This window comes from Lepisma saccharinum, chromosome 4 (assembly GCF_977018435.1).
Source record: "Lepisma saccharinum chromosome 4, izLepSacc3.1, whole genome shotgun sequence".
In the NCBI taxonomy this organism is placed as follows: Eukaryota; Metazoa; Arthropoda; class Insecta; order Zygentoma; family Lepismatidae; genus Lepisma; species Lepisma saccharinum.
Genome location: NC_139232.1, coordinates 99,736,925 through 99,761,492, shown reverse-complemented (window position 1 = coordinate 99,761,492; position 24,568 = coordinate 99,736,925). Strand labels below are relative to the sequence as shown.

The 24,568-nt window shown below is 37.3% G+C and overlaps 2 protein-coding genes across 2 annotated transcripts; one reads left to right on the top strand and one right to left on the bottom strand.

Moving 5' to 3' along the window:
* Nucleotides 1-748: 748 nt before the first annotated feature.
* Nucleotides 749-13,918, bottom strand: LOC145986660 (kanadaptin-like). The gene is made up of 8 exons (XM_083120940.1): nt 12,694-13,918; nt 12,229-12,406; nt 10,753-10,895; nt 7,026-7,186; nt 3,750-3,926; nt 2,630-2,806; nt 1,412-1,741; nt 749-930 (listed from the first exon to the last, which is right to left on the bottom strand). Exons 1-8 carry the CDS (start codon nt 13,565-13,567, stop codon nt 814-816), a joined length of 2,157 nt encoding a protein of 718 aa, XP_082977066.1. The 5' UTR covers nt 13,568-13,918; the 3' UTR covers nt 749-813.
* Nucleotides 13,919-14,669: 751 nt separating this feature from the next.
* Nucleotides 14,670-23,271, top strand: Ufc1 (Ubiquitin-fold modifier conjugating enzyme 1). Its single transcript, XM_083121795.1, has 4 exons — nt 14,670-14,840; nt 19,680-19,811; nt 21,642-21,809; nt 22,768-23,271. Exons 1-4 carry the CDS (start codon nt 14,718-14,720, stop codon nt 22,849-22,851), a joined length of 507 nt encoding a protein of 168 aa, XP_082977921.1. The 5' UTR covers nt 14,670-14,717; the 3' UTR covers nt 22,852-23,271.
* The last annotated feature ends 1,297 nt before the right edge of the window (nt 23,272-24,568 follow it).

Below are 24,568 nucleotides of genomic sequence, written 5' to 3'. Positions count from 1 at the left end.
TTCCCCCTCTTTGGAGTGTAAAGTGTGTAATAACAGTACAAGTGCAGTGAATAACCACAGTGTGTTTACTCACGTATTTCGGCAGCAGCTTTAGGATGTCTGCGTTCACTGCATGTGGATGCAGCAATAGACTGTATTTGACATGGAAGCTGTTCTGACAAACCAACGTTTTTTCAGGGTTTTTGATAATAAGGAGGGAAGCAAAGGATTTTTTCTACCAGGAGATAGTCAAATGCATTGCAAAGAGGAGATCATTTACTCATTACCCCAAGGAGTAGACCACAATCATCAATGTATACAGGCATGTATAGAGTACTAGGTGCAATGTGAGATACCCCCCATCGTTTCCCTTCCTGCACATTCATCATTCACAAAAAGAGGCAGACCTCTTTCATTTCTCTTGACTACATCCTAAATGGTCCAGGTTAGTAGCAAGTACCATTTCAGAGTGTATATATGTGAATCTCCACATTTTCATTTCCTGAAATGTGAAATCTCAAGCGATTAATATGGCATAGTTGAACTAAGATTTCTAATTCTGAACAACTGCTACACTGTTTCAAGTACTGGTATAGGTCAGCTCTTACTTTCCCCCACAATTTTGTCTTTGGAATTTCAAGCTCTATTTTCTACATCCAGCCTTTGTTTTGAACAGTTATGTACAGGAGATGTTGCATACAGATCACTGCCGTTACAGAATGACAATTAATTTTTTTTATTTTCTTTATTATTATTACTATATTCTTGTCTAACAAATGTTTTTAATTACTTATTTACATGTACAATCATCCATTTTATGGTAGTCGCCAACCCTTAGTAACCATATTTTTCATTCAGCTTTGTTCTCCCATCTCCACTTTGGTCTGCAGGGGGTACCCATACTGAATAATCCGGATCAGATGCATCATAATCATTCTTTGTACTTTTTCTCTAGAATAGAAATATAAGAGATGTGTTAATAGTACATCACAATATAATTGATGCTACAAATTTCATATATTTGCATTTCATTACCTTCAACATGTCATTTTACATAATGCCTTACAAATATTTGTGCAATGAAATATGCCAGAATTGTATTTGATATACTAATTATCTCTACATGTCTGAAAAATCCTGCAGTATTTTGTTAACCATTACAACTTTTCTTTTTCTTAGTTGAGGAGTACTTCTAGGAAAGTTATGTATTGTATAGAATGCATAAGCAGATCATTTAAAAGAAGTTATAGGAAATAATTGTGTTATACATCATTCTTTGTACTCCATGACTAGTTTTTTTCTTTCTCCTATGCTAGGAAATGTTCGAATATAGGTAATTCATTAACAAAATTAAAATTAGGGATAAATGGACATTTAGGCTTATTACTATCTCCACTTTAAAACACAGTGAATGTAATAAAATGTTATGTACCTTGTCATGCCCTTCAGTCCTTTTTCTCTTCCCCTTGTTCTCGGCTGAACTGGCTTCTTGCTTTTGGTCTTTCAGTTTGTTTAGCATATCAGTGGGAATGTAAGGACCTTTAACTTTACTCTCACTAGTTGCACTCCCGGAACATTCACTTTCAACACTTTCATGAGATGTTGCACTTTTCAGTTTGCCTGTTCTCTGATCATCACCGGAGTGTTTTGTGGGAGAATCACCACTTGTTTCCTGCTTATTCATTTCCTTCACAGTTCTTTCACTCAATTCTCCTTGTGTATTAACTGGTGTACTCTTCTGGGCAACACTACTCTGGATAAGCTTGTAGGGAAGATAAAAAAAGCAACAGGAAATTAAAATCTGGCCAGAAAAATAAAGATCGTGGCGAATTTTCACGTCAGTAAATAGTAATAATATTCACTGCTTTAAATATGCCACAATTGAGTCATTCTGCCCCATGAATGCGTTTGCATCCTTTACTAGTCAAAACAGCAAAAAGTGCCTGTTTCAGAAATTAGTATTAAATTAGATTCATTTGTTTCATCAGCAAAATAGCTTTCAGTTTTAACACTTTATATATTCTTGGCATCAAACTTCCCAGGTTCGAGTCCCTGCCTAGGCATGGATGTCCTTTGTGAGTGTCCATTCATCAATTTTATCTCTTCATAATTAGGCAAAAGTGACAAAGAAAGTTAAAATAACAAAAATTGTCATTTTTTCTAATCCAATATTTCTACAAATAGCTTGTAACAGTTATTTGTAGAAAGCTATTTTAACAAGCTATTACAAACTGACATTTTTATTATTTTTTTTGCGAGTACAATTCATACACCATGGTTTTGTAAAGTGATTATCTAAATGCACATTTCCTTATGAAAAGCAAAACCCATTACAGTCACATGCTATATTAATTAAGCAGGTTCTTTCCAGAACATTTGCAATTTTATACTGGATCAATATATTGTTACTGGCAATGTATTATTGGGTAAAAACCATAATTATCCATCCCTATTCAATACACTTTTAGAGCATAATAAAACATGGAATTAGAAAATCTTTTCAACACCACTACCTTACTAATCAAACAGTAAAGTGTGGGACATTTAGTACAAAACCATGTTACTTAGCACAGATGTTCATAACCCAAAGCTACATTTTTTTAAATGTAAAATGCAATTGCTTATTTCAAAATTAACAGTTATTACCTACCTTTTTGTATTTGTTACTGTTTCTTAGTGGACCGACACTGTGAGAGGTTTTAATTGCTGACGATTCTGCTTTCTTCGCTGGTTGCGATTGTGTCAGCTCAGGTAACGTAGCTGGTCTTGAAATATTCACCAACTTTCTTAGCCGTGCCTCCTCTTGACGGAGCCATGCTATATCAGCCTACAAATAAGTAAATACGTGAGAGCAAACAACATGGTTTGTTAAGCAATATTCTTTAGATATTACATAATTAACATTACAAAATCTGCAATGGTTACGAGTCTGACCATTAGATTGCTGCAGGGGAAGGATTTCACTTGAGCACCAAATAGTTCACACAGACGACACTAGATAGTGTACGGAATCACTCCAGGGAATAACTCTCGAATGTTTGACTGGACCTTTGGCAGCTGTCAGGGCGAATGTTTTCCAATTTTCCTCTCCATTCAAAAAACTTTTGATTTTCCAAAATATGAATTTTAAGTGTATGTAATTTTTCATATTTTGGAGTATCTCGGCAGTTTTTCGAATGGAGATGAGAATTTGAAAAATTACCCTGACGACTGCCAAAAGCCCAGTCAAGCCTAAGTGAACACAGTCATCACCTTCATATTAAAATTAGTTTAGTCTACCTCCCTAATACACAGTGATGTATGAAAATGAAATAGATGATTGTGGACTGAAAATACAAGGGTGGATATTTACATTTACGAATATTGTAAGGTTTAAAATATTTTATTTCATATCCTCGAGAGTGGGAGATGCAAACGAATATGAGCAAGCGAAAGTGGTCCCACTAATAAAAATAAAATATTCTTTCCCCCTGCGGTCTAGCAGTTAGCAAAGTTTGTTTATTTCATCGATTTGCCAACTATTCTCATTGTCAATGAACCTAGAATAGTTGACAAGACAGCTGGAACATGGTTCTGACCAAACCACCTCCACTATGGCAAAGATCCAGACCAGAATACCTTTGCTTTTACTATCAAAATATGTGCACAGCAGACATTTGTAAACTTGCATTTCATTATTTTCAATTATTATGATAATGAACTTAATTTGCACTTTATTTGTTAATATTTAGCTATTCAGAAAATGTCTTGGAACGGGAAGCAAGTATTACCTTCAATTTGGATTGAACCTTCTTATCTGGAAGCCCAGATTTCAAATTAGTCATGAATGCATCCAAAGCATCTTCATCTTCGTCGCACTCCTCTGAAGACTTCATCACTGCTGTAACATTCTGTAGTTCCTCTTCTAAACTTCGTAACTTATGCTCGATCTCAGAATGTTGTTCCAACTGCAAAATTTGAATTAAAATAGCATTAGTGAAGGTTTATGCTTCTTAACCTCCCTCTTCCCCCAAGTAATAATTAACAATAAAAGCAAAAGCATTTTAATATCCTGCACTGATTTGACACATTATGACACAGATTATGATGAACAATTTTAAATTGCTGAAATTCATAGAAGTAACAAGTAACAACATTGGAACTTTCAGTTCAGTACAGTGAAACCTCGCATTATACGTTTTCTCGCTTAATACATTCAGCCATCCAGGTCCCAGCAAAAGACTATGTTAAATAATAGGTTGTTCACTTCGATCACATTTGCTCGAACTTCCGTTTCCCTCTTTATAAGTTTTCCAAGGAGTGCTGATGTAAGATTTGCCAAAAGGCTGGTCGGTTGGCCAAGCAACTTTTCCCTCCTTTTCCTTGCTTTCACAGCTGTTTCATTCACCCCACGACCTTGAACTTCCAGATGTTAGGTTTTTCATGCGAGCAGAGGGAGGGAAAAGGCATGGTTCCGCAGCAAGGGAGGGGGGGGAGGGTTTGCACAAGTTGAATTTATCCTCCCTCCCATGAAGGACAGGAAGGGAAAAACGGCACTTCTTGAATTCCCCGTGAAGATGAAATGGACCAATCCTTCTGCCTCAGGATCAAACAACAAGCGCACTGTTGCCAAACAGATTCTCGCTAAATGCTGCCTTCCCTAGAGTTTGGACACAATGTGTGTGACTGAGGTGTCTTTGTTCGCCCTTCCCCTCCACAAAAATGCAAGCGGAAAATTGACAATAGGACTCGATCGCCATTCGCTTCTTTGCCCACACATTTACAGAATCCTTCCTAGTTGACGGAAACGAAAAAAGAGGGGCGGGGGACTTCTTTGTAAAAGCTTTTCCTCTCTTCTTGTATGCAGCTTTGGAAATGGAAAAAAAATAGGATTTGCCATACTGGATAACAACTGCACTTTTCCTTCAGTGGAAAGTCATTTAGATTCCTAAGGAAATACGATTGAATCTAGTTCGATTATTTTTAATCTGAAGTTTTTTCACGAATGCTATATCATTTGGTTATCAGAATTAAGCTGAAAACGCACAAGCCAAAGAGTTTTCTTTCTATGGGCAGATAGGGCGATATTTTACTCTGACGGAAAACTATTCTTGTCAAAACAATTGTGTGGAGGAGGGGGGCGAAATTTGGATAAATGTATTCTTCTTCCTGAGGCAGAGAATGATTTCTCTATGTATATTATGCAACTCCTGTCTTGTACAGTGACAGGGCAAGCAAAAATGAGTGAATAAACCAGGGGTGCGGCAATCTTTTCTGAGAGCAGCCAAATACAATTCAAATGTGTATTTGGGCCAAAACATATTAATTTACTTTTTCTCATTTGCTGGACAGGCGTGGTGGGCTAGTCGGTATGGCATCTGACTGGTACGCTGGAGACCTGGGTTCGATTCCCAGTGTGGCTGATTTAAGCTGGAGCTCCCCGAGCCTCAAATAAATTTGTACCTGGGGACAATCTTGGGGGGAGGGGGTAAAGGCTGCCCAAGCATGGTGCTAATCACACCTCCAAATTAGCAGAGATCTAAGAATATGTGGGGTAAAGGTGGTTGGAGCAAGGTGCTGATCACATCATCTTCCACATCCCCCTATACGTATATGTGTCACAGCATGGTGCAAATTGCTTTCTCATGCCACCTATGGTACTATCTCTAGTAATTACTGAGTGCCAAGTATTACTGGCCTGATTTTCTTGTTCGTGTGGAAGTAAGCCCCCTTACACGAGACATGTTAACCAATTAACATAAAGGCAAAAAGCAATCTCCCGTCTCCTTTCCTCTGACGTTGAAAATTACGCAGTTGCTCTTGAACCTGAATACGTGCATTCAAAATATAGTGTACAAAAAAAAAGATCATTAAAGCTCATTAATACGTTACTGTGCACAGCTATGCATTAATTGAACGATATAGTCTGTTTCTCATTCTTTAATGCCCCGCGTCAGAAATTTTGATGCTATGTCAAGCATTGACATGACAGCATGGGAGAGCGTCAAGCAGTGATCCTTCCTCTTTCCCCCCTTCCTTCTGCAACTTGGCCGGGAATAACACTTCTGATAAGACTATGCTGAAAATAAACCACGTGACAGGAAAAAAAAAAAAGAAACACGTGGAAGGAGTGTTTACCCTCGCCAAGACTTCTAAATCCAATAATAAATTGTCGATTAACATGGATGTAAATAATCAGTGGCGTGCCAAAGGGGAATTGATGGGGATCATAACCCCCCACCCTTTCGTCCAGTATTTCTAAAAAAAAAAAAAAAGTCTAAGGCAGGAAAAGATGGCAAAGTGGGGGCTGACTACTATAAAAGTATATCTAACCCCCATCCCCCTTTCGAAAATCCTATGTGCATCACTGATAATTTATTGTGACGTCTAAAAATGTGTTGCGTAAGTTTGACAAAGCTGGTCTTGCTAATTTCATGCTGTTGGGCTGATCGGGGCTGGATACATATGCAGCTCAAAGTGGAATCTGAACCATTCTGCATGTCTTCAGAACACTTTCATTACAGCATATAAAGATACTTGACGTCCAGCTACAAATGATCACCCCTCCCCTCTCTCCAATTACCCGGTACTTCTAATACTAGCAACTAATTATCAGTTTACAGAGTAAATGGAGATCTAACACAATCAGATGCATAACCTGAACCTAATAGGCGGCAGCGAGAAGCAGTCATCCACCGTCCCTACCTCGAAAGTGGGTCCCATTTATCCGTCATTGACTTTCACAGCAGGTCTTTTTTCCTTACAAATTCATAATCATACTTTTTTCCTGTTGTTAAATAATTTTTGACACAATACACCCCAAAAAAGTCGATTGCATAGTCATTTCTTACTGACACTTGAGTTTCACCTTTCCCATATGGCTTCCCACTTTTTAAGTTTCCTGCATTTTAAGTTCCTTTTTTACAGGCCCCTGAAAAATGTAAAATCGGGGTTTGACAGTACTAATTATTTCTTCAGACATGTACAACAGTTCTTTGACTGACATACAAAACAACTTTGAGCTTTATCTAATTTATTTTTTACTATGAGCAAAGTTTTGTGATTACCAGTGTTTCATATGTTTCAACTTTACTCTCCAGTTTCCCAGCTGCTTTCATTCTCTGAGCACGCTTCTTCTCCACCAAGCCAGTTCGATCCAGGAAAGTATCTTCATCACTGTCGTAGAAGTCATCATCTTCCCAGTTCTTTTGTTTCTTCTTTCTGCTCTCTTCCCATAAAATAAGAGAATTTCAGTGTTAGAATATTGCTTACTTGAAGAAATTCATGTTGGTAATACTATTGTCATCATCTTCCGTGTTCTGTTGTTTTTTCTATTGTTACTCTAAAGAATTTAAGAAATAAGGACCGTTTGTACTACTGTATTTTACTACATACTGTTTTATTTCAAAACAGAAACAAGAGGTTCATATTCCCTCGAGTTTGTTCTTGCTATTAGAAGAAAGACACCAAAAATACGTTGAAGCCGCAAAAAATAATCATAGAACGAAGATCCGGAATAAGTTAAAGAAGCTTAAAGGGAAATTAGGGAGTTATAGGGGAGGAGGAATGAAAGATCGGCAGGAAAGAGAAAGAGGGGAGAAAACCAATGGTTGCATAATGAATCTAACGGAGAAGGAACTTCCAAAGGAAATGAGGGTAATTATGGGAAAAGGGCGAAAATACGCTATAGGGGAATTTGGATTGAAAAGGAAGAATTTATTATAGGAGCGGAAGGGATAATATCAGTAATTAACGACAGGGAAAGAGGTGAGACGCAAAATTCATGACGTCATAGAAAACCAGATAAGAAAAGAATAACAAAGGGGTAAAGAGCGGGGAGGAGAATGTTAACAAGGAGAGAATGCATAAGGAAGACATAAAAAAGTTGAATAAGGTTAAAAAATAGGCCAAAGACAGTAATGTACATATTATACGATCTGACAAGGAAAATAAGATTGTTGTAATGGATAAAGGAGAATATAGGAGGAAATTAGGTGAATGTTTTGACAACAACAATTTTAAGATTGTAGATTCAAACCCGTTAAAAAGAGTAAGACGAGAAATTAATAAAGGCATAGAAACCAGTATAACAATAGCAAGAGTAGAAAAGAAAAAGTTAAAAACTACTTTCGGAATTCCAAAAACACATAAAGAAGGGATTCGACCTATCATTCCTATGTATAGCCACCCGGGTTACGGGCTTGCTAAAACCCTAGTTAAAAGAATTAAAAGAGTGGGGGAAAAACAGAATTTAGCATTAGGAACTCCATGGATGTCAAAGAAGAGATCGAAAAACTAGAAATTAATAACTCTGATCGCGTGGTGAGCTTTGACATCGTAAATTTATACCCCAGTGTTCCTAGAGATAAAGCTGCTGACGCATTGCAAAGATGGTTGATGAGTAGAGGTATAGATGTCGTCGAGGCATGGGAATATGTTAGATGGTTTAACCTGTGTACGGGGTTTAACTATTTTTGGGGAAACAGGAGGATATACATTCAAAAAGAAGGGAATCGTCTCCAGTATATTTATGCATTTTATCGAAAAGACAGCACTTAGCCTCATAAATAGGAGAATTAAGTTTTACGGCAGATACGTAGACGATATCCTTGTTATCGGTGAGGAAGAGGAAGTAGAGAAACTATTCATAACCTTAGGGGAGCAAGAGGAAAGAATAAAATTTACTAAAGAGGAGATGGATGACCATAAGATTAGTTTCTTAGACCTGGCAATTCGTTTAGAGGGGAAGAAAATTCATACAGGGGTTCATCATAAGGCATTATCGGGAGATCTATACATCAACAAAGAATCTGCCCATGCCAACAGAACAAATAATAACTTATTTCAAAACTTCTTCTTGCAGGCTCACAGATTATGTAACAACCAAGCAGATTTGCATAAAGAGATCGAATGGGTAATGAAAATAGGAAAGAGGAACGGATACAGAGAAGAGGAGTTAAAGAGGAATTTGTGTAAAGTTAAGGTCACATACGGGAAAGAATTAGAAAGGAATAAAAGGAAGAAAGACAGAAAAGGAAAAGAAGAAGTTAGAGACAAGGAGGGGGAATATAAATATATAGGGATTCCATACTTTCCTGGAATATCGGAGAAAATTGGAAGACTTGTAAGAGGGTATGGTGTAAGGTGTGGGATGCAAGCTCCAAAAACTTTAGAAAAGCATTTCACTGGGTATAAGAAAGATGGAAAAGAGGAAGAAATAAATGAGGGAGGGATGAAGGGGGGTGTATGGAATAGTTTGCCAATGCAGCAAGGAATATGTGGGTCAAACAGGAAGAAGCATGAATGTACGGTGTGGAGAGCATGACAAAGATATAAGAGAGGGGGGTTCCCAAGACAGGGCTCTCCTAACATATCCTTGACGAAGGCCACGTTATCGCCAAACGGAAAGTGCTTAGGGAAGAGAAAAACCTATAAGGAATGTATATGAAGGGTCGTATATATGTAAGGGAAGAGATAATAAATTAAACAGAGACGATGGGAATATCGACGAGATGTGGGGGAAAATGTTCAAAAAGTGGGATGGGAAGGAATACGTAAAAATAGGTTTTAACGTAACCCCGAAAGTAGCACGCCAAGCTCAAATGGAAGAGGAATTCTCACTTGACTTCACGTGAACTGGAAAGGAAGAGCTCTACGAGGAAACCTTGGAGTATTGCAATTGCAGCACACGCGGGCCGTGGCTATTTAGTGTTAAAGTTTTAACGTTTCAAGGAGCAGTTTTTAATCAGGAAAACATGGTAATATGACGTGCACCTGTTATGGGTGTTAGGTTTTTAATGTTTTTAACCACAACCACTTATCCAATCCCATACCCTATACCCAATAAGAGGTCGACGCGGTTATGAATTGTGTATAACCTTAAAGTGAACAGCCTGAAGTAGGAAGCAGTTGCGTCCCGAAACATGGTAGAAGCAACATAGATACTCGCAAAACGTAAGTTATTAATATATTTTTATTACAATTAAGGAGACACGTGTAAAGGAATGTGGGTACCCTTGACCCTCTGTACCCCCTGGAGAAAGTAACATACTTTGCATGGTTTATAAAGATTTTGTTGTTTGTGAACATTTTCAGTTGATTTTAGCTCTCGGAAATGTGTTATTGTGAAGTAAAGTATGTCTGTTGCCTTAGCATGTTACTTTACCGTGTAGCAGAACAACCCGAAGGCTTCACGCAAGTGAAGCCCCAAACGACTATCCACAACAGCAGCTATAGTTTTACGTAGTTAGGTTAGGTACTGGTAGTTATTTTCGACGTGTTCTTTCGCTATTTTAGTGTGCATACAGAGAGTTTTTAGTAACAAAAAGTGGCAAAAATACTCCGAAATTGCAGGTTTTAACTTACGTGGGCCATTCTTTGGGATCAAATATCTCCGTTCTGTGTGCTTTCCTAACGCTGGAACCACTTTTACATTACATAAAACATTTAAATCTGTAGATTAAAAAAACATTCACGTAATTCTAGAGGAGGTACAGTGGTTATCAGCCTGGAATGTGTACGATGATGATTGATTTGAACTTTTAACAATTGTACTTCTTAGTACAGTCATGGACAATCCTGAGTTGTAACAATCCTAATGAAAGTAAAAGGAGTCATTACAATGCAGAAGTGTCATGACTGTACTTACATCATCATTTCAAGGTAGTGTAAACAGAGACATAACGAATCTATGAAATGTTTGAGTGCATGTGTGTGCATAAGAATCACGTACAGCAGTTAAAACATCTGAACCATTCTTCATGAATCAACCAGTTACAAAAAAAGAATGTGTACCATGTGTTGACTGACGCAACATCCCATGTCTATCCAAGATACGGCAAGCCTCTAAAGCACACTGGACCACAGCTTCTTTCTTCTTGCCTTTAACAAATGATTCAGCTACAATTGGTTCCCCTCTGGAGTTATCAATTGGGAGCCTAAAGAATAATCAAAATATTAACTTATTTTACACATTAACATTTACGCTACTGCAGATATAAACAAACTATTAACCCATCCGCTTACCATTTAAATGCCAATTTTTTTGCCATGAAATACCATTTAAATTTGGCTATCTCCCGTGAAGGTTGCACAGCAAGACAAGATGTCAAATATTGTTTAAACTATCCAAGCAATTTACGTGAAAATTTTATATATTGAAGTGGAAGTATAGTAATAAGTATGCACATACGCAGTTTACTTGAAAGATAATTAGCAACTCACCTAATAAATTTGATCACACACATCGTTGCATTCCATTTCCATTCCTCAACCTTTTATATTTTTCCTGCCACAGCCACCTCTTCCTCACTTTCACTACATTCTTCAATTTCACTAACATAAAATGAACCCCCGTGTTCATCTCCCCTTCCAAAATCCACATTTTCCTTTTCATCGCTATCGAAAAGCAACTTTTCAATCGCAGAATCATCTACAACATTCTTATGCAACATGTTTGCAAGACGTAACAAATGAAGGTTTGTTTACATGAGAAATTACTGAACAAAACACGCTTGAAATGGTATGAAAAACTTAGCAGCACAAACATACACGTCATAGATTTGAAAGATCATACAACCTCTGCCATCTATTGAATGAAAAAGGAACTACATGATGAAAATCGGGAACCCGTCGATTCGACGACTAGGTATGGGAACAGAATGTCCAGTCAGGCCGTCGATTCGACGACTAGGCAAGCGGATGGGTTAAGCAACAATAACAATTATACGAAAATATTATATCTCTTAATCAGGAAGAAAACAAAGAAGACCAGTGTGTCTTCAAATTCATCTAATTGTGAAGGTCTCCTCCTTTGTGTTTTTTTGTACAACTGATAAAGAAAATACCAGACCACAGTCCACCATGAAAGATTCAAATATTGAAACAAGAAGAATAAGCAGCATCACTATAATTCCACCCGTTAAAAGAGTTAAAGGATGTAGGAGGTAAAAAGAACAAAAATCGCAATGAATGATTTGTCTTGGCTGACCATTGTACTGTCAATAGATAATTGCCAGTGTTATGGAAACATTAAAACACCCAAAAATCCCTATAATTTTTATTCCTTTTTGGCAGACATGGTAATGGTAAAAATCAACAGGCAATGCAAGGAATTTCGGCATATTTCTTAAGAAGCCACAAACAAATACTGTTGTTCCTGACCGTACAAAAAAATGAGTGTAACCATGCCTTTTCTAATTCAAACCGAACATGTACAACTGATTAGTAGCAGCACCACAAAATAAATACAAAATTATCAATTATACTTACTCCACTTTACATGAAAACTGCCCAAAACCCTTTTCCTCAACATCATATTCCAGCTCATAACCCTCTCTCTCAAACCATCCTCTCAATGTCTTCTTTGGGTCATTAATAAATAGTTCTTCATTCTGAGTGGATGCAAATGGATTTTCAGTCAGGTCTGTTTCTTCATCTGCATCCTCCCCTGTATGTAAATAATAATAGATTATGTTTTCTATACTATATTAGTATTTCATTAGTTCCATAAAAAATTCACACTGCTCCATCCCCACTTCTTTGCAGAGAATAAAAAGTAAATTCACTTACATTTATCATATTTTAATTTTGTGCATGCGTTTTCAATTTTAATTCAAGCAACTTTTATAATGCTACATTCTTGAAACTATCTAAAAAATCCTGGATAGGCAACAAATATTACTCCAAAGAAGTTTTGAAACAACTTTTAAGAATTCTTTAAGTGATAAAACATACCCATGCCCCAATCAATTCCTTCATCTTCCTCTTTCCGAGTTTGCTCCTTTTCCGTTTCTTCTTGTTCCTTCAATTTTTTTATTTCAAGCTGTCTTTTCTTTTCTTCTGCTTCTTGTCTCCTCTGTTTTAACTCTGTAACTGTAAATTCAGATTCTTCTTCTTGGTCAGTATCTGGACCTTGCAAAATAAACATCCTTGTGCTACCACCAAACTTCACCACATGACCAACTCTTACCCTAACAAATACATTTGCTTTTATTTGATTTTTGTTTAAGAATGTGCCATGTGTACTGGACAAATCATAAATATAAAATCCAGGTATTCTATCATTTTCTTCTTTGGAACAATACTGCAACACTGCATGATAGCGTGATATAGAAGGATGCTCTAAACGTACATCACATGTGGACAATCTTCCAAACACATAAAATGACTTAGTATTCAGTTTAATTGAATCAATAATTGTACCAGATTTCAAAACCTCAAAATTGTAATCATCACTTGCTATTCCACTCCATTGGGGTTCTTTATATGGCAGAGGGACCAAAGCATCCTCGATTTGTTCTGCAGGTGAAAATTTAGAGAACCCTTTTTTGGATACTTTCACACTGCAATTTGGGTCGCCTTCTGAAACATTTCCGTCATCTTTAACTTCTGTAGAACGGCTGGTATTATCTTCACCAATGCTCGACTCAGTCCTCTTATCTTTTTGCACAACATGTAGCTTCCCGGTTTTGCCTGGTCTTGGGCCTATCAACACTGGTTTTTTGAAAGTATCTTTCTCTTCAGAAACTGTAACTGTTGGAGTATCTGCTTCATTAGGCGTCGTCACATCTTCCATTTCTGTTTGTGAGGGACCACTTGTTTCCTTCATTTTCAGAACATCCAAAGCCGTATCAGAAATTTGTTATTCTAACATGCTTCTTTGAAAAGTGTCGTTCATCGCACAATTTATTGCATTTTAATATACAAAAAAGCTGCAGGCGCGTAGTTTTGTAAATTGTTTACGCAGATGATATCTGTATCTGTATACAAAAGAACACACGAAATCCTACAGGTCTCGCCAAGGAAATGCTTCCGCTCAAATATGTGATATTTCAGCCAGTTGCAGAAACGTAAACAGATTTCCACCAGAGACAGATTCGATTGCGCAGTTGCAGTAAACATTAAGGATCTAACGATTAGTCCCGCGTCCAATATATGCATGTAATCAACACACAATTCCAATAATTTTATGCCTTATTTGGTGTGGTTTTTAAGACAGTTGAAATTAATTACGTAGACCATACTTTATCTCTATAGTATAATATACTACGTTAACCATTGGTTCAATTTTCCTCCGACGATAGCTACTTTTCTCTTTAGCGGGGCATAATAATAAATCCTTTTAGTTCCGGATAAGGTTATCGCCTGGACTACAGCGCTGTAGCCTGGACAAATGCTACAAGTGATGTTTGAAAACTTCATCATATGCCTTCTATAGGGCCTAAAACTTGATATGCAAAGTTGAAGATTCCGATACAACACGTGAACAAAGCTGAACGTTAAGGACACAAAATATGGCCTCTCTAATCTTCTCACGTAAATGTATGAAGTAGCAGAGCAGGAAGTAACTGTAAAAGAAAAATTGAAGTCATTATGCTAAGGCACCAGACAAGGCATAAGTTCAAATTTGGATGCGTTGAGTCTAAAACCTTCTCGCCGATAACAGGTTATTCAGAATGTGTCTCTCTTATCGCACGCCACTTGAGCAACCTATCGTTCTGACGTCAGACGACGTTTATCTACGTTGTTAGGTTAGGTCCGTTAGATTTAGATTTATTAGCATACACTGAAAAATTATTACTTATGCTCATAGAACTAAACCTAGCCAGCCTTACCTAACAACTTAGGCATTTAGCCTAAACTTAAAAAGTATGCCACGTGACGTCAGAACACAACGTTGCTCAAATGTTGTGCAATAAGATAGACCCGTTCAGAATAGGCTGCAAAGTGCTAAAACACGTAAAGGAAAGGATCAGAGGATGGTTGACGAAGGAACAAGAAAAACTTTGAGCAGTATACCTTTACTTAAAACGAAGGCAGGACCCAGGGATAAGGATTTGTGGGTTCAACGATTAAAAGAAGAATATCAAGCTCTTATACAGGTAAGTTTACTGTATTATTTTATGTATTCTACTTTGTGAAGAACTGTACCATATGGCTATCATAATTGTAATTATTATTGTTTCCATTGGCGTAATTGTATAGGTATGGAGAACGTCATTATGTCTTCAGTACAATCAGAACTATGTACTATGTAGAAATACAATATTTTGAAATTGTCACCAATTCAATCATCGTGCTTACCTTGGAACACAAAATCCATAATAAAGCAATATTCGGGCCCAAATTCCTTTTGTTTTTTTGCTATTTCATCATGCTACGAATGCAATTTTAACATTGTTAAATTTCTATTTACTTCTGTTAACACATACTGCGGAGTTTTAGCGATTACTTAAGATTTTGTTGAATATATGCTTGGTACTACTTTACTATACCTGAGACACCTGGGAATGATTTCTTTCGCACTTTTTTACATTGCTAACGTACTATTCTGCATTGCGGAACATTTCTTTAGGTGAAATAATGAATTTATAACGAAAATAATGTATATTTCTTACATTAACGAGTACTTACTGTTGTTCCTTATTTCCCACAAACCATCCACGGGTAGCCCCAAAAACCATTGACGTTAGCCCAAATATTTACGATAGCCCCACGAACCATCACGGGGACGAGGTATGCCTACTACGTTAAGTTAGGCCTGTTAGGTTAGGTTCCATTAGCACTCCTTTCGTTCAATTTAGCATATATGGACAACATCGTGGCGGCAGCAGCAATAGCGCATCAGAAATAGATTTTCGTATAAAACCACATGGATTCGCATTAAAATGGACCAAAACTACATTCCGGAACATCAACAACACTCCAGAAAATGAATTCCGTAAGTACTTTCTCCTGTAAATTTGAAGGAATCCGTCTCAGGTATAGTAAAGTGCTACCATATCCTTTCGTAGTTAGGTTGGGCAGGCCAGGTTTGGTTCTCTTAGCATTAAAATAAAGTCTCTACATACATTCTACTAAGGTATCCGACTGCGGGATGGCATGGGTTCGGTCTCTGGGTTCTCGACCTGTGTATAGTACCAGTGGCAAACCACCATCATAAGGAAATGGGGAGCTACGAGCAGTGGCGTGCGGTGACATTTAGACCAGGGTACGCAACATGGGCACACTGAAGGAAGGGGTTAGAGGGGTCAGACCCCCCCCCCCCCCCAGTCCATCGTGTTATACAGAAAATTACCTTTTCCAAAATTTTGTAATCGAAAATTTATTATCCTTGCATCATTTTCAAATAACAGGAATCACTTTTTGGAACGGCACAGCAGCATTTATCACTCCTTGCACCCTTTTGTAAGACCTTTATTCCTCCCTCACAAAAGTCGTTGCTTGAGAATAAAGAATCACATCATATTTTAATTATTTTTTTATGAGGAACATGTCCTGAAGATTAAGGGGAGGAGAAGTTATTTAAAGCTTGCTTTGTGCACACGGAAACTAATTGAAGCTAGTTTAAAATAGGATGTCAATTATTGAAGCATTAACGAGGAAACCAAGGAATCTCTGATATAATCTTAAACGCTAGCAGAGAGATACAAATGTAACGAGGTAAGATATATATATATATGTATGATCTTTTATATTTATATTCGCAAATATATTCTGATGTAGCTATGTACAGTCCAACAATTGACTTCGATTAATTCCTTCATGGCAGCGCAATGAACATTGAACGCGAACGAACTGGCATAATGATTTTTCGTGCTTTCGTATAGCATGTCTTAAATTTGATAAATGTCAGTATCCTCTACTATTTGACACCCCTTTCTCAAAGGAAACCAACGAACAAGGCCAACAATAAAGTTTCCACTTTTTCTACTGCCAGTCAACTGTATAGTTCTAATTTTTTTTCTCAAAATGCGTAACATACTGCTTACCATCATGCATAACTCCTGCTTGAAACACATCCTGCAAATCGGGAACACACACCTACCATTTCGGATTGTTTGCACTTTTATTATTATTATGCCGAAAATCCCATCTCCAGAATGTCATCAATAACTCCCGAAGCCTCTCCCCCCTCCCCATTCACTAAACCGACAAACAAGCAAATAATATGAACGAAACACGTGCTGCAAATTTCACATCACAGAAGAAAGCAAAAGTCAACCTCCCACGGTAACAAACAAGTGTCTGCCACCCAGAAAACAGTGCGTTCTTGTGGATGAATGGCTCGGAGTTGCCAGTGGATGAAATATTTTGTAGAAAAAAGGGAGTGATTTTACAATACAGGGAATTTCTCCATTTTGTTTGAAATTCGGCATACTCACTAATTTTGGCCCCCTAATCACGAATCTGCAGTCAAAATTTGGCGCTCACACGTGGAAATAGCAAAATAATCTAAATTAAGTTCTTATTTCCACACCCTCGATTTCCAAATTTCCCGCCGATTCTGGGCTCCGCCCCTGGGGTAATTGACCTACCGCCCCCAACCGCTATTGCGGCCCCGCCTCCGCTCCGGCTCCCCGCCTATATCTATAGAGTCCCTGTTAAATTCATGTTAGAAATTGGCCTGATTAACCTGCCCCCAAATAAGCGCCAAATTTTAAGTGCAGATTCGTGATTACGAGGCCCAAATTAGTAAGTATCCCAAATTTTAAACAAATTGGATAAATTCCCTGTATTGTTAAATTATACCGAAAAAAGATAAGAAAGCTCACGAGAAAATGCATCAGCATCCAATGGTATTCATCTCAGAACAGTTAAAAAGCTAAAAAAGAAATATTGGGCACATTATACCATCCATATACACCACATTTTTAAATGTCTTGGAAAGGGGGGGGGCTCATTATCGAATCCCATAGTAGCATTGTGTTTACTTATGTTTTTTGTTTTTCTATTCATTCATATTGTCGGGCCAACAAGTCAACTAAACACCCATCCTCATCAACTTATAGGCTGAAATGCAAATGAACTTAAATAAATTGTTGATCTCTGGAATGGGATAAACAGATACTCTCATACTCTGAGTATTGTGTGAAACTTGCAAATTGTTCACATAATTTCACCCCGAGACAGTGACGACGCCAAAAAGTGGTGGACGCGCAAAAGTCAATCCTCAGTCGGTCAGTCCATTCTGCTATCCTCGCCTCCCTAACGCAAGAACCTTGCTAGTGTAATTTTAACCTCGCATCAATATTTTATATCTGATAGTTTACGAGTTTGATAGTTTACACGTATATTCTACCACAAAATATCCTTGCCCTCCTCTTAGCAATCATTTTTTTTTTTTTTTTAATTGCAATCGAGCACAGTGATCTATCTACGCGTGACTGCTAAATGTGAGTAAGCTAAACATTCCAGAAAGAAATATATGTTGACTACTGCCAACACTGCAAATGCTGCCAAAATCCTTGCTACCCTGGCTTGGGCCTCCCAGACCTCTGTGCTTTGAAGAGGGAAACTCAGGATGAGGCGAGCGCAGGCACACCCTAACATGTGGTCGGGGCTGATCTGAGCCAATGGGGTTGCCTTCCGAAATTCTAGGGTACTCAAGAGAAGCGGCTGCGTTTGCTCGCGGAAATCGGTATGGGATCAGGTGGGTCGCTGAAGGCACATCGAGATCGTTCGGGACTGCGTCCAGGAAGGACAGATGGTGCAGATGACACAAGGTAGTCAGTAGTGTGTTCGTGAGGAAATCTGAATTTCTTGCAGTGGAAGTTCGGAACGATAATTGTCGAATTTTCATGTTCAGGGAAGGCGAATAAAATATTTATGAATTTTCTTATTGTGTTGTGGGTACGCCTTGTGTACCCAGAATGCATGCCGCTGGCTACTGCTGACCCCACGACACCCCATTACTGGTTGAATATCTCCACACCTCTAGGCAGGAGTGTGGAAGGGAGACTGGTAGTCGAGAGATAGGCCAAGGTCCTTTGAGGGCTGTTGCGCTATGGGTTATTATTATGTTATCATGATGAGCACTGTTTGGATTTCGAAGAAAAGTTATTTAAGTTGAAAAAAACAAGGTGACAGTTTGTTATATCGGAAACACTTTTCTTCAAATTTACGGGAGAAACTACTTATGGAAATCAGTTTCTGTAGCATTGTTGAAGTTCGTCGAAGTATTTTCTTTCATCTTTCAATCTATTTCAGCCGGAAATCAATTGCCGTTGCTTAAGTTTAAGCGAAAACGTAACCATGCCATTTTTTAACTTATGTTTGCCTAACCCAACTGAACCTAACCTAACCTTCTGTGAATGGTTTTTGGGGCTATGCGTGAATGGTTTTTGGGGCTATCCGTGAATGGTTTATGGGGCTCGCACCATGACGTGCGTTCCGTAACACTTCGATATATGGCTTATTTTAGTGTAAAAAATGTTTCTAATCATGTGAAAACCTTAATGGCACCTTCAAATATGTTCCGCAATACACAATTGGTAAGTACGAACCATACGAAACACAAAATATCCGATATAACAAACTGACACCAAAAACAACTTAGAAGTTACCTTACACAAACATGCACGCTTCTCGTGGACAATGTATTTTCAGTTGACAAGCAACTGTAAGTATCGTAGACTAGTGGGAATTAATGTAGAAGTAATGCATTTAGGGACTTTATTTTTATGCCAAGAGAACCTAACCTAACTATGAGAGCATATATTGAACAAAATCTTAAGTAATCGCTAAAACTCTGCAGCATGTGTTAACAGAAGTAAATCAAAATCGAATCATGTAAAAATTGCATTCATTGCATGATGAAATCACAATAAAACAATAGGAAGTTGGGCCATTTTGTGAACATTTGCATCATGTATAAACGTCTTTGTTGTGATTTTTTGTGGATGATCTTTATTGACACTACCTTTATTTATGTTTTTCAGTATGTTCAAAACAACAAGACTGCTGACAATGATTGGTTTAGACTAGAATCAAATAAAGAAGGTACAAGATGGTTTGGCAAGTGTTGGTACGTCCACAATTTACTGAAATATGAGTTTGATGTGGAATTTGATGTAAGTAATTTTGGATCTGTGTAAGGACATTGTAGATAAATCTATGTAGTTTGATTGATATTTTTACACTTATCAATGGTCTCAGTTGCTAATCTTGTGTAATTATTTTGCATATTGGGCAGGAAGAATAGGTAATTCCTGAGTGAGAATTGACAGGGTACTCTATACCAGCCTCCCTATTTTGAATATTTTAAGTCATGTCATTTTATTTTTCTTGTTTTTCTCTGAACAGTTTGTTGCCATAGTTACCTGGTGGTGTTTTTTCTTCCAAATCATTCTAATGTAAAAAAGAAAGTAAGACCATTATAATGGGGATATATGGATGCAGTATTCAATTTAACTATTTTTTATTGTTATTAGGTTTGGCAGTTAGTTTAATAACTCTCTGTCCGTTTACTTCAGATCCTGTCTAAAATCACTGTCTCGTATTATAACATGTTTGGTTATGTCCAGTTAGTGAACGCTTTGAAGTCTGATGACAGTCTCTGTCGAGCTGATTTTGCGACAGAGATTTTGCAAAGGATCAATGACGACATGTAATTACCTGCAGCGTGTGTGTTTCTCAGACGAGGCTACTTTCCTCATGTTTAGGAAAGTAAACAGGTGTCCCCAAGAAATGTTAAAAAATACATGGCGAAAAAAATATGGATTAGATGTTTGCAGCAAACCATAAGATTGTATATATATATATATGTGGGGGGGGGGTTCATTCATAATGATTTGCTTCACATGCCTTTTTATGAAAGTGATTCAGTTACAGTTGTGGAACATTTGGTGAAATGGTGTGAAAATTTGCATAAAAATTGAAATTTTGCAATACCAATGCACCAAGCACACAAATTCAGAAAACATTCTAACCACCGTATCTCCATAAATATGTGTCTGTAGCCAAGAAAAAATCTGATTATTGTTAAAACACTTACATGTTTACATGGCAAATAATCTATGAAATTTGAAGTTGGAGAGTTGCAATTTACTGGTCTTGTGAACCATCATAGCAGTATGCGTAAACTAAGTCTGGTTCACTCTTGTGATGCGACTGCAAAAGGGATGTCTTTTGGAAGAGGAGAAGGGTTTGCTGGAATCTGATACCAGTGTAACGTAGCTTCTTGGGTGGAAAGGAAAGGTTTAATTTAAGTAAGACATAACCTACTTGGGAAGATAATAGTTGAATCTTTTTTGTTATACTCCCGTATAACTACTCTCATGAATAGGAAAATAGGTGCAAAAGGCATCCAAGCCTTAGGGTATGTGTTAAAATATAATTCGCTCAACAAAACATGTGTGTGCAAGCATATAGAAAAGCCAGTGAACAAAAATCCTTACTCTGGTCAGCTGTAATGAAATGGTGAAAGGAGCATGTAATAATATTAATTTTTATTGTAATAATATATACACAAAACACATGTACAGAATGCAGTAAATCAGTCGCAAAGTAGTTGGTTTGAAGTTACATTATTTTTTTATTTTTTTTTGGCAAGCTAAGTGCATCATAATTTGTTGACCTTCGCACTACTAAAGAACAGTATTAACTTGGCTCCTTCCCTTTCTATGCAAGATCTTACAGGCAAGACTGCATTGGTGTTAATTGATTGATTGAGTTGGTGTAGACTCAATGATGCTACCACTGTGCCATCGGGAAGGCCCACATTGGTGTTAATATTTGCTGCTTCAACCAGTGGTGTATTTAAGAGGAAGCTGTCATGTCATTGTTAAACACACTTCAAAAATATACACTTATCATTGTGTTCATCAAACTTTTATTTCTACAGAAATTGTGAATATGCGACTGGCTTCAACACTTTTTAATTTGGGTGCATTTGCTTTCAGATTCCTGTAACTTATCCAACAACTGCTCCCGAAATAGCACTTCCTGAGCTTGATGGAAAAACAGCAAAAATGTACCGTGGAGGGAAGATTTGTTTGACAGATCACTTTAAACCTCTGTGGGCTAGAAATGTGCCCAAGTTTGGAATAGCCCATGCAATGGCACTTGGGGTAAGTATTTCTCATAATTATATATATATATATTTTTTTAACATATTTCCATGGTCCATCACAATGTAAATTGTTGTTACTGATCTACGAAGAGAAAAATCTGTCTGGTACTGTCATTGAATTTTCAGTCTTAAGCAAGAAAAGAGAGCACGAGTGATGGCAATTAGCTGCTTGCATTTTTTTCAACACATGTTCATTCAGTGCCAGGTGTTTGTATCATCGAGTGAAGCTATAAATATGGCAGCATTGAAACACTCTGGCCAAGCAAAGGTTTACATTTTCATCTGTGACGGCGAGAGGAGTGAACAAATTGCTCCACTTTAGTTGTTGTCCCAGGTTCGATACCTGGTGGAGGTACATAGTGCTTCGGATCCCACTTTAAACTGTAGGTCCAGTCCCGATTAGTCTATGTGCATAAAGTGAACTTAAAAAGTCAACAACAACTTTACTTCGTGGGTTGACTGTTGTATTTTGCTTCTTGGTGCGACTATACATTGGTTCTTCGTTTTTTATAACATAAAGAAAGTGCTCTCACAAGATGTTCCTTTCTTTTTCACCAGAATGATATGCATGAAAACATGTTATGCTTTCCTGCAATGGCATGATTGGGTGCACTATGTATAGAAATGTTTTTCTTTTAATTCATTTATTTTCACCATTGTTGAATTTACTTCATTTGTTTGATGTATATGTGAAGTTGTTCGCTTAACAATTCTTTATTACTGTGTTAACACATTATGCAGTGATTGCAAAAGTTATTTTAAAGTATTTGGCGACCCTGAAAGGGGACAACATGCTTGGCATTGGTAGCAAATATTTACCCTACATATCGTACAGTATATGTGTGTATGTCACTTTCATACCAGATATTTGCCAATAACATGAAATGATTTTTAACAATGATAAACATTTATGTAAAGAAAGAATCTTTTTAAGTTTACAACTTTTTATTTTCTAGCTTGGACCATGGTTGGCTGTTGAAATTCCTGATATGATTGAGAAAGGTGTTATACATTACAAAGAGAAATCAGAAGCATCTTGATAATTGTTGGAAACCAGTCACAACATGAAACAATCACCATTCAAGTGTTATTTATGGAATTACTTAGCAGAATTCTTGCAAGACTCGTTTCTATTGGACATGAAGAGAGATCATTCCCAGTACATCATATAATTTGAGTGTACGAGACAAACCCCTCAAATTGAAACTACTTCATAAAATATTGAATATTCTGGTTGATGCTGTATTTTCATATGTATATAACTGTTACTTCCAGACTTTCTTTTTATAGATTTTGTTATGTACGGTTTATTTCCTGATAGAATTTTCCAAGTTTTTTTGAATGATAATGATTGAAACCCTAATTTATGGTGTCTGACGAAGTGCAGTAATTTTATTTTTTATTGGTTAAAGTATTACATTGTATGTACATGGGTGCTAAATGAGATTAAAAATATTCTTTGATTAATATTTTTCTTTTTGTTCTTATATGCCTCGTTTCAAGCATTACTACAGGCAACAAAATTTTTGTGGAAAGAAAAAAATAAATTAATAATGACAGTGTGACAGACTGATACAAGTATAACAAGGACGTAGTTTGAAGATTTGTGTGTGCACATATCTGCTTGCTGTTTACATGTTGCCACAAAAGAATACCATGGAACAACTTTTTGATGGATAAGAATGTACCACTCTTTCCTTAGATTAAACTTTGGACACAAGTGTTTAAAATCCAATATACAGGGTATCATTTTAATTGTGCCCATGGGCCACGTATTGAGGACATAGAAACAAACAACTATTCTCGGTAACATTTTTGTTCTTGTTGCCTCTATGTTGGCAATACAACACATTTGATCACATCTGTGACACAACTTGTGCATGGTATTTTGTCAATTTCCACACTTGCAACTCTGGCATGCACTGTTTCATGGCAGAAAGATATGTTACAGATGCAGTCAAGACACCCTGTATAGTTTATTCAGCAACAGCAATGTCTCATTACAGTTGAGTTTTTTGCTGTGCAGAAGGATCAGAAAGCAAGTATGGATTAAACTCGTATGACATGACAGCCCTTGGAAGGCTAGGATTTGATAACTTGAAGAAAACATGTGGGGTACACCTTCATCATTTCTTCTTTTGAGCAAATTTATTCCCTATTCTTTTCTTTTTCTTCTAAAACCTTTAATTTTGGCAAGTGTGTGTGTGTGTGTGAACCCCAAAGAACATTATGAAACATCTTGTATATGCTGACAGCATCCCATGATTATGAGCCCAGGTAAAAAAATACAATCCAAGAGATACTTGTACACAATGGTCCATTGCGTAATGATTGGTTATTCAATTGGAAGCTCCCCTTTGTCATGCATACCAATGGTTGTCAAAACTGGATGTATGAGAAAATAATTGTTGACAAGAAGGTGCTTACTATGGCTTGTGAATGGAATGCACCATGCTTGTCTAGATGAAACGCAAATATAATTTTTTAGTGAACATTTTATCTTCAAGGGGGAGGGGAGGGGGTCCAGTGATGTCGCCAGAGATTTTTCTTAGGGTGGGCTCAAGGGTGGATAAAATATTTGTAGCTCGGCTCTGGTTTGGCATTCAGAGCTAGGGCCAGCCTTAGGAATTTTTCATGGTGGAGCGATGTTTTATGAGGATGCCCCCCTCCCCCAATGATTGTTGTGCTCTACTGGAGCATTCTTTATCATGGCTTACATTTGTACCTATAATGCAATTATTACAAATATTTGGTATG